Below are 13076 nucleotides of genomic sequence, written 5' to 3'. Positions count from 1 at the left end.
TGTTTCTTTAGAAAAATATTGTCAATTGCATAAACATCTTTGGCCCTAGAGTTCTTGAGTGAGCCTAGAACTCTGGTGACAGTAGATTTAGAGACATCCTGAATTGAGAAGCACGGTTGACCTTCATTTACTGGTGTAGGATCAAATTGACCAATACTGGACCTTCGAGTTAAAGCTTCCACTGAGTTGATAAAGTATGGTTTGAAAGCTATACAAATTACAACTTCATCTTGCATCAGGCACCCGTTCACATTCATTTTAAGTTGCTTCATTGAATTGCTGCTATGTTTGTCTGTTAACTTCTTTAGATTATCCCATATTATTTTAGAATTACCCCCTGCTTCATCAATGATCTTAGTAAAAAAATTAGCTTCTGCTTTTCTAAGTTCCGTCATTACCTGGTTTCTCAGCATTATGAATTTCTGCCTGTCATTTCCTAATTTATACTTGAGTCTAAGTACTTGAGTACTTTCATACTTGAGTCTAAGTTTGAATGCATAGTCCCTTTTTTTATTAAATTCCAGATGTCACTATTTAGCCATGGAAGAGTGTTCTTTTGATTTTGTTTAATTTTGGCTATTTTAAGGAAACTGTTAATTGTGGTCTGTATTGTGGATAAGAAGATGTTGCTGTCTTCCTCCACACTTGCACCCATTAAACAGTTGCTCCAATCAATTCCTTGTATAGCATCCTCAAATGAATTTTGGTCACCTTCCGTTATTCTTAATTGATAAGCCTTTCTGGTAGACGAGATATTGAAATGCTTCTTTGTAAGTTTTCTTGTTAAAAGTATTAAATTATGGTCAGACATACCAGTTATATTGTGTGTTTTGATCATTCTTTCTGGTTTATCGCTAAAACTCTAATCAATCTGGGACTGAGAAGAGTAGGTTATTCTTGTAGGTTTGTTTACTAACTGGGTCATATTAAAACAATCAATTGTACGTTTTAGGGATTTTCTTCCAGACTTATCCTCCCAATTTACATTAAAATCAACCATTTATATAACCTCTTTGTCAAAGTCACATTTCTTTAACATGGAATTAAGCTGATCATGAAATTCACATTTGGACGATGGTGGTCTGTAGAGACAGATTAGAGTAAAAGACATTTGAGATGATAGTCACACTTTCAGACCAATACATTCCAATTTTACATCACTTGACCACTCAAGCTGCAGTTAAGGTGTTCTTTAATGTAAAATATTACTACTCCTCCTTTACCACTAGATCTATCTCTTCTAAATATATTGTATCCGCCAGTGGTGGGCCATCAGGGGCCACCAGCAAGGCCTTCTCTGCTGGCCTAGACAGAATCACAAAGTTATAGCTATTTTATAATTTTACATAAATACACTACGTACACTACACTATGCATTATAATTTTGTTCCCACTAGCTTATTTTGCTACAGTCTTCCTCAGTTGCTCTGCTTACAGTGCAGCTTGTTGAGCTTTTATCCAATCAGATTTCACCCCTATGTCTCTTGGTAAGAAGAGAGGCCCAAGGCCCGCAGAATTACAAGTGAATCCCTTTGCAGTTTAAGTGAAGACGATATTGTTGATTGTCATAGTTTTCAACCAATCAGATCTTTAGTTTGACATGTCAGTGGGCTAGCGTGACATGTTGGGTCGGTTTACACGATAGCTAGGCTAACGCGCTAATCTCTCCAACCTTATATTTACGTAGGCGTATATGTATAGAGTATATAGTTGGTAAATATATTTGTTCTAATCAAGAGTGTTAGAAAAATTCACGCAAGACCGATGGAAAATCATTAATCAATTGGCCATTTATTCTTGCAAGAAGGAGACAGAGTTGATTCACATACAGTATACATGGATCAAGGCTGCTCAGAGGTCTGACTCTGAGCCTCGGATATTTATACCAAGTAAACAATACAGTGTCACAGGCAATACGTCACAAAAGCATAACACACACACAAAATGGCTTCCAGGCTATTTTCTCATAACATAGCTCTGTACCCATCTTAACGCTCCCACAGTCCTTATTATCATTTCAATCCAGGACATGCTGCTGAGTGTTCTTTCGCATAGACTAAACAACTGTGGTGAGGCAGTTCACACAACAAGGACACATAAGGACACCAAGCTTTTAAAGCACACCTTATAATTAGTCATTTAGATTTTCCCCAACAAAGAGCTATTCTGTCTGTCTAATGTTTGCATCATTAGAGCATTAAAGCTTGCATCAGACTGTAAATAAGACTTATTTTGAAATACTCATTACATTTTACATTACAATCATTTAGCAGACAATTCAGATTGTTCTATCACATTGCTACACCGTAGGCACAGCTACAGGAGCAATTTTGGGGTTAAGTGTCTTGCTCAAGGACACATCGACACGCGACTAGTGAAGCCTGGGCCAGGGATTGAACCGCCGATCCTCTGATTGAAGGACGGCCCTGCTATCCACTTCGACACAGTCGCCCCCAACTCTTACTCCCTCCTCAGATGATATACTGGAAGTACGAAATGGTCTAAGTCAGAGAAGCTTATTATGTCCCACATCAAGACTGTAAGACATTGATGCTTATTTTCGAAACAGTAGTTTATAATGTTGAGTAAATATCCTGTGCCCTAATTACTGTAGCTTTAATATAGAGGTGTGGGAATTAACATCAGTGACTTGTCGAGGCAACATAGATAAACCTGTTTCTGTAAAAAGAAGCTTGATAAATCGTATCCTTTACTTCTTTCACTTGGATGCGCTCCTCTCTATGGCCTTACACAAAGCCTCAAGGATGCTCTCCTTGTTGTTTGATATGTTATAAGTGGTCAGCTCCACCAGAGCCTCATAATCCTCTTCTGAGTAGGTCATGTTGTTAGTGATGTATGGAGAGTCGCTGCTGCTTACATCCACCTTCCCAGCTCTTATGTCTTCCTTCGTCTCACGCTTCACGCCTGTAAATAAGATAATGACACAATTGGTTAAATTATGTCCTATAAAGCACAATATAATACACAAGTATATGTCCTGTTCTTATTGGGTGTAGAAATACATGAGGCAGTTTCGTTGCCTTTCAAGTCAAATCACACCTAGTCATTAGTAATTCAGCAGATCATTAATAATTTAGAAGTTCAAGTCAATTGGTTGAGTCCCCAATATGTAGTGCTTAACATTAGCTGCAGTAGGCAGCGTGAGGCGCCCTGTTGGCCTTGGGGCAAAGGCACCACAATAACCCTGGTATGCATTTGGCTCGGGACCTTTGTTTCATGTCATTACCCATCTCTCTCCCCTTATTTCCTATCATCTCTCTACTGTAGCTATTTAATAAAAGCATACATTGCCTAAATAACAAAGAAAATGTTAAAAACAGGTCTGTCACTCTGTAAATATATGCTGCAATGCCCTGATAAAGTATTTTAACATTTCATTATGAAATAAAGCAATAGTGGTACCCTTTCCTGCAATTATCCTCCTGCCCCGTAAAAAGATCCTCACATGACTTCTACAATAACAAGACTAGCTTGAAGAGAAGGGTTTCTTCCTATTGCATTGCTATTGTTTCAAGATATACAGCACAAAGAAAAAAAGAATAAAGTAATAGAAGCAACATTGTTGCAGTGAAGTTCAACTTGTTCAAATGGGCATACCAGGGTGTTTGAAGTGTTTGTAAGTGACATTGACAAGTGGGAAATGAACCACTATCGGGGCCTTGGGATTCTCCTTATCCTCAAAGATGTAGACCTCCTTTTGAGGCTCCTTTTCCAGACTGGCAAAGTCAGCATTGGGAAAGAGGATGTCATGGTCTTTACAGTAAGCAGCTGTCTTCTCCAGGACCTAATAGATAAACATGATCATAGAGTAATGTTAATGTTGATGGAATACATTCAGGAAATATTTTTCGTCCCAGATGTGCGCCTCCTCATTCTGTTTACCTTGAGAATGTGCACTGGCTCCCACGAGTAACTCAGAGATATGATGAGATCCACATCTCTCTCTGGCCGCAGGACAGGCACACAGCCAATATTGATGGCATGACCAGAATCAATCAGGCACAGAGTGGAGTCTCTGGGTGTCAGTTGGTTTGGGAAGGCATCTGGATGTGTTTCTGGACAGAACATAGAGAAGAAGAAAATAACAAACAAATCTTGCACTTCAGTTGCAAGAATATGTGGTTGACTAGGAAACAGAAAATGAAATAAATGGCTTGCACATGCTGTCAATTGTGTTCTGTGTCGAACTTTTCTCTCTTCAGGCAACCATCATGTGCAGGAATGCTGCCTTGCCCCAGCAGCTGAGATTGAATATCTGTATCTGTTTTGTGTGGTGTGTCCCACACTGTTGCTTGGGAAATTCAGCATACTGAGTCGAAGCAGGCGTGATTACTTTGATTGTGTATTTGGCTGGAAATGCTGTCAAAATGGTGCTCAATTTGCTATTAAAGGGCACGTCAGTTCTTTAGCTGAACCTTCTCCGGAAATTAAAAAGTCACAATGTGGTCATGGGAGAGAAATGTGGGTCTTCCTTTCATCCTGATAGGGCCACATGTAGTAGTAAGGTGGAGGGAAATGGTAGAGCAGGTGGAGTATGGTGGCTGGAGAACATGGGAGAAATCCCAAAAGCTATGAAGACAGAGGAGGGCTCTGGCAGAGGGAGTCCCCCGACTCTGATTTAGTCCATGATATTGTACCTGTCTGTCATGAAAATATGTCAGATACAGGCATCAACCTTAAGGTAATAAACCAAGTGAACTCATTGGTGCAATGGCACTACGGAGGTTTAAATCATAGCATGAAAGCTCCCTCTGAAATCAGACTGGAAGAAGGGGGGCAGGTGGGTGAAAAAGGAAGCTACACCTTCTTCTCAAAGGAAACCTGTGTGTTATCCCCAGATACATGAAGTGGGCTCTGCCATTAAAACCAGCTTGGCCAACCAGCTTACTGAACTTTCCCATCAATGTCCACGCCTATATATGGTTTGTTTCAAGCTGGTCAACAACTTTGCTCCCACACTCCTCACAGAAGACAATAAAGGAGGCCTTCTGTGCAAGTCTGGGCCACATCCTCTCAATGCCAGTTGGCATGGGGCCTAAATTGATCTAACCAAAGCTTTCAACTCCTTCAATCTCCAGGACCTTGGGTCAACAGAGTGACACTGTACACTACTTGAGACTCTCCCTAGCACCAAGGGGAACAAGACACAGTCTCTCAAGGTAAAACTGGTGTCAAGTAGTGTGTATCATTGCCCCCTATCTATTCATTACAGTCGTTCTTCATTTCATCAGCCTAAACCTGTATTCTAATAAAGAACAGATGGCCAGCTCTTCTACTAAAATAAGTTCAAGGCAGAGTCCCAGGTTTCCACAGCTGAAGCTTCAGTATGCTGATGATAATGCACAGGGCTCTATATTAACGCTTGGCCGCTGGCCCAGGACAAGTAAACTCTTTGTTAGGGCCAGTGGAATGCCTCATGCTGATGTATTAGTCAGGAGGGATCCATGGTGATCACTCCTGACTGCATTTAGGGGCAATAAACAGGAGGGATCAGTTATGATCAGTGCTGAAATGTACATGCTAGAGAGCTAGAGGCTCAGCATTGTTCCGAACTTTTTTAATTGTGGGCGAAAGCGTACTGTGCTGTGAGTGCATACCTTTGCAGGCAACAAAGTTGCTCTGTTGATTGTAGTCCCTGTGCATGAAGAGTCCGCGCATGAAATTGTACATTTCAGCAATGACTGGACGTTTTTCGAAGAAATCAGTCACAATGCTGGCGATACCTGTGGTTGGATTCACGAGGTATGTGTCCTGATTTGATGGTTCAGTGTCAACGTCTGTCAAAAGAACACAACATTTCAATAATACATACATTATTATGCTCTTACATGGAAGTGTCTTTGTTGTACCATGATAGTGATAAATACACTAAAAAGGTTTTGAAATTCTGTTTTATAGTTTGTTGAGTAAACATTGAATCTCTTCAATGATCTAACATAATGCTTTAAATGATCAAGCTGGCAATATTCTATATTTTATCAATCCCATGAAATGACCAAGAAAAAAAAAATGTATATGTCTTGATATGTCAATATGAGGAATGCGGGCACTGTAATTTATTTTGAATCTATCCCGCATACATGGTGTTGTATTGTAAGCACTTACTAACGCAGTCATTCCTAAAGACTGGGTCGAGACCCACAGGGGGGGGGGGGTCGCAGGAGATTTTCTTAGAATCGCCAAATAAATTAGCAGTTTCTTCCATAGTCTTTTATTTAAGATTCATATGCACAGTATACCTTTCAGTCACATGAGGAAGCCTGAATGTTCATATTTTGATAATTGTAGCCTACTTATAACATTGACTAATATAAAAAGGGTAGTATGCATTATGTTTTTTTTAATGAGGTAAAAGAACAAGGTAATTTGTGGCAGTAAATGTTCAAACCAGCATCTGTTTTGAAAAAGTCCACACAAAATGTACTATTCACCCGACAATACGTTTGAGTAATGTTTCCTGTACAGGGAGCTTATTTAGGAAATTGCTGAACCGTAAAAAAGTGTATATTTGTGAACAGTTTTTAAAGATATTTGTCAAACAATGGGCTCGGCACAGAGTTCCAAACGCAGGGTAGAAAAGTATTGAAAGACGAAACAATTTGTTGGTTTTAATTTGTTTGGTTTGGCTTATAGGATTTGTTTACAAGAGAATTGTAGAAACGCCAACCTTATTCTAAATTGTCTATATATGTGTTTTTCTGCACTATAAAATAAAGTAGCTGTACCTATGTTGTTGACTTCTGGTCTGAGCCAGGTGCTCCAAGAAGGCTTGAACTCCATAGCAAACGTCCATAGCTGGGTCATGTTGACAGAAATAGCACTGCTCCATATTCCTGATTATGTTGACAAAAATGTATTTGAATTACCTTCAATTAGTATTGTATTACCATGCATTGACATTGCAACAGAAGGTCTTACCGATCAGATAAGGGATGCGGACTTCTGGGAGTTTCTTGATCATATGGCCGAGAAAGAACTGACTCCCGAAGTCCTCAGTTTGGACAAATGCCCCATACTTCTGGATGCCTACCTCATAGGGGGTAAACTCACACCACTCTGTCAACAAGATTTGTTATTACAAAATCGATCATTCCTTCAGTTTTCAATTTTGTTAAAGTTGTTCTAGGGGTCTGTTTCTGTCCTGAATCGTTATTATATCATCAGCCTGGTCCTGCTGAATATTCCTATATTCATTTCAGTTGCAAAATTAATGATACATTTGATATGAGAACTAGGCATTCATAGTTGTCACTTGAGTTTAACACAATACATATTTTACATGCTATCTACAGTCATTGGGCTTCAGTCACCTTGCACAAAATACTTTCAGGAAAAAGACATGACAATACAAACACCAAAAATATCATCCAGGATATTTACCAGCTTCAGATTGACAGCCCTTATCCTTCATATTGATGGCAGTGTATATGGGTAAAGGGTTTTGGCCTTCATTCACTGCTCTCTGCTGCTCAGACAGGGTACTGGTGACTTTCTGTAATTCCAACCAAATATAATTTTATTATTAATGATATTATTTATAACATTTGAAAAATATAAAATTAGGGTTCAAAGACACGCCCTAATTTGATTGGTTGTGTGTAACTTTTTTAATGTATGAATTTTGTAATTCATACATTTGATTGTAATATGACTCAAAAAGTGACTTTCCCCAGCTTTCTCATATAATTGTCTGTGGACTGATTTCTATGTAAAGGCCTCAGGACATTTCTTTCCAGGAAAACCCAAAGGATATGACGTTTATGCGCGTTCTGGTGTGCCTTGCCTCACTTGAGCTCCCCTACTGTACAACAGTGTACAACACTAGCCAAAGGTTAGCCATGTTGTGTTTCCATTCTGTACACTTTGCAACGATGGTCTGGAGATGGACCTTTAGTGGCGGCTGTAGTAACTTGAAATCCGCCAGTGCAAGACCCAGTGCCAGGGGTCTCCCAGCACTAGCTTGCCTGCTAACGCAGACAAATTGCTCACCAGCTAAATTAGCAAAATACTGTCTTGAGGCAGATTCATCCAGACTCCCAGTGCTGACCTGGCTGATAAATTGGCTAGCTTGCTGTTTGCAAATTACCTAATCAACTAATGTTACGAAGCAACCAACACAGATCCATGCAACGTAAACTATAGCTAGCTGGCTAACCGTAGCTCGATTGCTTGCTAACTTAATTGTGAGCAGATATATGTCAGTTCGCTACCTTGCCTCACAATAACATGATCCAAGATAGTAACTTGTGTATTATGCCAATCAGCAATGAAAGGCAGGGGCTGCAAACTAAGCTAACCACAACCTAAGCTAAGTTTAGCCTGCTAACTGTTGCATGGATGCATGGATCTGCTGTTGGTTGCTTCAAGGCTTGACCATACTTTTTCAAATCTTAACAGATATCAAACATTTGAGGGATCCCACACATAATGAGATCAATTTACCAGTTTTGTTTGTATAGTGGGTGGATGGCAACAATTTGTAATTTTGTGTCCTCAGCTGTTATGGATATCGGATTATAAACATTGAACTTGTTTGATATTTGCGATTTAAAAATCTCGTATTAGCTGAAAGTAACTTTCAAATGGCAAGCTAGTCCGATTTACCAGCCATCAGCCCTGATCTGTGTCGTGGTGAGTGGCTGTCTTTCACGGAGCCAATGGTCCAAATATAATATAGGAACATTACAGATACTAACGTTTTTCTAAATATTTATTTATTTTCCAGCGTTCTATTTACAAGATGCCAATCATTCAATCATATTCAGTCTTGTGTGTGTCACGTCACTGTTTTGGCCGATGTTCACTTTCTAACTTAACTGCCACCGGTGTCTTTAAAAACAAGGACTTTCTGAAAGTTACACATAATCTTTAAGCTTTCAAAGCAATACACAGTATGATTAAAGTGCGAACAGAAAGTGTTCATCAGCTGCTCACCTTCCCAAAGACAAGATGCTCAAAGATCAGGCCCAACATATCAATGAGTGACACAATGTAACCCTCTTGCTCTTTCTCAGCAATTTCTTCTCTGTAGTACTGGAGTTTCTCAGGAGAGAAGGCACTCAGGATACTCTTCGTCATCTGTTCCTTGTTTGCTGAAATAATACTGTCCATGTCCTCCTGTGACCAGTTAGCTTCCTGATACAGAGTAGACATAGCCCTGTTCAAAAGGAAAGTAATAGTCTTTAAAGGGGTACAATGATTGAAAATCAATTAATATAACCAGGCACGAAATATTGATATTTCTTACCAAATTTATAAAAGAATCTGTGTATGATGGGTTGAAAATGTCTCAATATGCCATTTGCTGTTTTAATAATTGCTAATTTAATTCAACTCTGAACTTTGCAAGGCCAATGGTGACATAGAGTCTACCTGTTGGTACTTATATGTTAACGCAGCTGAAAGAAAATGGTAGAAATCAAAGCACGCTGAGGACTTTGCTATCAGTCTCTTCTCTCCACTTACTCTGCATCCCATTCTAACTTCCTATTCAATACTCTCCTCCAATAAAGTACTGGTTAAAGTACCCCCACCCAACCACTTGCCTCCTTGACCCTATCCCCTCTCACCTTTTTCTTTATGGCTCTTAACTCATCCACTTCAGGTATGCCTCTTTGAAAAGTGGTTGTTTTCCTAACTCTCTAAATGCAGCTTGAGTGAACCTCTGTTAAAGAAAACCAAACTCAACACTTCAGATGTAAAGAATAACAGACTTGTCTCTCTTCTTCCATTTCTTTGTGAAACATTTGAGCTTGCTGTCTTCACGAAACTTTCTGCCGCAACTTTCCCCACAGCTACCCCACCAATTTGGTTTCAAGGCAGACCACTCAACTATGACTAAAGGAACTCTAAACTGCTGGAGCTCCCTGTCCTCCGTCATCATCCTGCTGGATTTTTCAGCAGCATTTGACACAGTGAAGCAATAGATCCTCCTCTCGGCACTCTTCTTTTTCACATCTTACCTCAACGACCACACTTACAAGGTAACTTAGACTGTTGCGTCACCCGGGCCTGCCTCGGCTCCACCGAAAATCCACTCTTTTTTCAGAGTTAGGCTACCCACTTCACAACGGTTTGTCAGAAACCTTTGGGTGACATCACAGAAACTACGTGCATATTTCTTAAAACCTCTTGCACCTGAGAGCCCCCCAGCCTATGATCTGAACCTGGCAGTCTTACTACCGGGGTCCATCAAGTTTCTCTTTTCTCTTCTGTGACTTTTTCTACCACAACTATGCAGATAATACTCTACTGACACAAATGTTGTCTTTCTCCAGTCTGCCACTGCAAGTATTATTATTTGTCCGATATTTGAATGACAAATTCTCAAAAAGGCACCAACAGCACAAACTTGGCTAGGAGGTTAAGTTTAGTAAACTCGAATTAGCTGACAGCTTGCAGCTGTGATGGCCCCCACCTTTCATTTAAGCTTAAATATAATTTAAACAGGTGAGTTCGATACAAATTCAACCTCTGTTGTCAGGAACAAGGATATTGGCTATAGAGACCAAACCCTTCTTTGTAACAGGCTGCGAACATGTTTATTTCTGCTGTATAGTTGGGCCTTTTGACATGGAGGTCTGTGGGGATTGACTCTTTGGAGCCAGCCTAAAGTGACAATTTGTTGACCTGCAGTTTTTAGCCTCGGAGGTTGCCCTCTCTTTAAAACCCCCCTGCCCTGTATTTAATTACAAGCTTTCTATAAGGCACAGCCCAAAATTTGAGAGATTGCCTGTTTTTGCCTATCTATGTAAAATGAGAAGATTAAAATGAAGATACTGAGGACACTTGACTAGGCAAATGTTTCACTCACCATGTAGATCCAGAAACACCAGTGATGTAACTGACAGCATCCAGGACCCCGATATCCTTCAGGCCTCTTAGACTACCAAGCAGGCCTGTCATTGCTCTGGACCCTCCCCCTGAAGCCACCAATGCTATCGTCGGCACCTGAATAGAGAATACAGAGGTGTGGCTCTAGCAGTTTGACCAAATGCTAAATGATATTTAGTAGTTTATGTTTAATGTACTCCTTGGTCACCATCTTACTTTCAAAGTCAGCACGCTTTTAGGAAAAAAACGCAAAGTACAGCTGAGGCTATTTGGTCATAAGTATTGAAAAATTGAAATTTTGCACTGATAAAAGACCTTGATGAAAAGTCACCAAAGTTATTCAATTTGATCCTGTGGGTAACAATAATGCCTGTACATGGTGTTCTGTAACTGAAAATTTGATTATGCTGTCTTATATCTCGAGATGCAAGACAGTATGTTGCAATGTGGTCACATATTTTAACATTTTTACTAGGGATGCTAATTTAGAAATGATTTTCTGCCCCATAGCCAACCCTTGTTAATCGATCATTAACTGTAAACTGCCAAGCCATTCAGCTGCAAAGATAACCTGATGTACAAACAGGTTAAATCCATCATCTAACACAGCTGCAGTGTATACACAAAAGAGGCAACTGAGTCCCCAGGTCCCCTGTCCAGAAGAGTAAGCAGCCACAATGTTGCATGCATTGTTGTGGACACAATATCGTGGACACATGTAACCCAACCCACTTTCTCTGTAAATCCTCAGCGCATCAGCTTTGAAGTTGTCAGCTGTGTGACTCTGGTACACACTGTCATGGTGTCCGTCAGTGTATTGCAAGCCTGGCAGCTGTGTGTGTGTGACAGAGTTCAGGACATCATAGTGTTATAGCATTGTACCTTTTTAGGATCAGATGGAGCTCCAAAAAGCTTCTGCAAAGCCTGTGCCACTACAACGTTCCTCTTCTTCAGAAACTCTCTCTCTTGAGCTGGGATGTCAAAGTCCAGACGAATTGCAAGACCCTCGCTGTGGATGTCCAGGGTTAAAGCAAGTGTAACATAACACAAAGCTAAAAAGCATTGTTTCACTGACGTCTTCTGGTTGACAGTCTCAAGTTTTTTGCACTGCTTAGCTCACTCACAGCCCCAAGGTGAATGCCCCCATCCGTATACTTTTGGTTTGGGACTGTTTAACTGGTTTTGCTGGAGGCCCCTTAGCTCCAACAAGGGAAATCCTAAAGGTGCTACATTCGAAATTCAGATATAGTGGAGTAATGTCTACCTGAGCAGAGAATGAAGTCACTCTCTCCCTCTGTGTGTGTTTTAATCCGGGGTTCTCTGTTCTTTGTTTTGGTATCTAGGCCGGCGAGTGGTGCATTTAGTCCAATGTGTGTGCCACACACAGCTAATTACTGCTGTTCTGCGCTTATACAGCTTTTACAGCTGACGGGTGTTGTCACGAAAGCTCACACACACCCTTTGGTTCCACCCAGGTTAACACTGTTAGCTCTGTCAGCACTGTTTGCACCGGTAGCTGCTAGACGCCGACTCAGCCGTCGCCATGTTGAGAGCCGTGTGGAGATAATCCCTCAATAATAGATATGCTCTGAATTTGGAATTTAGCACCTTTGATGTTGTATCACACAATTATATCTTAGACAGTAGTGTTTTTCAAACTTTGTTACAGTTTTGGTTTGTACCTTCCCTGTTTCAACATGGCAATGTCCCTGTAAAAATTGTCAGATCCATAAACAAATGGTTTCAGTTTTGTATGAAATAATTTGATTGACCCTGACCTCAACTCAACACCTTTGAGATTACCTAGACCAACATTAAAAACTGATGTTGGACCTCACTAATGTGGTTGAATGGGAGCAAATCCCTGCAGGCAGGTTCCAAAATCTGATGCAAAACTGCCTATGGTTTTGCTCAAAACTCACGTAGGCTATAGGTGATATTTGGGAGTTCACATACTTTTGGTTATACTGTATAGTGAAAGTAGGAAGCACCTTACCCTTCATGTGTTTCTATGTCTAAATCCACTGTGTCCTGTGATGAGAAAAAGCCACATTACTATTCAACATATATTATTTAAACTACAGCCCTATATGACAAAATTCAGAAAGGGGCCCCTAAACGCTTGGGTCGGCCTGTCCTCTGCTCTTCACCTGGTCAAAACAAAAGGACCAGTTAATGCAGCTGCACACAAACTTCTTACCTGGTCAATAACAAGGGACACT

General features: G+C 40.3%; 1 protein-coding gene across 1 annotated transcript; it reads right to left on the bottom strand.

The window, feature by feature from the left end:
- Positions 1 to 1767: 1767 nt before the first annotated feature.
- LOC306703470 (cytosolic phospholipase A2 zeta-like) lies at positions 1768 to 12857 on the bottom strand (the record flags this gene model as incomplete). Its single annotated transcript, XM_079169449.1, has 11 exons — positions 1768 to 2925; positions 3619 to 3805; positions 3904 to 4076; positions 5619 to 5798; positions 6747 to 6854; positions 6940 to 7077; positions 7402 to 7513; positions 8956 to 9178; positions 10835 to 10971; positions 11737 to 11906; positions 12851 to 12857. 11 exons carry the CDS (start codon positions 12855 to 12857, stop codon positions 2720 to 2722), a joined length of 1641 nt encoding a protein of 546 aa, XP_079025575.1. The 3' UTR covers positions 1768 to 2719.
- Positions 12858 to 13076: the final 219 nt, after the last annotated feature.

This window comes from Pholis gunnellus (genome assembly GCF_910591455.1).
Source record: "Pholis gunnellus genome assembly, chromosome: 11".
NCBI lineage: Eukaryota > Metazoa > Chordata > Actinopteri > Perciformes > Pholidae > Pholis > Pholis gunnellus.
This window is presented reverse-complemented; position numbering and strand designations above follow the sequence as displayed.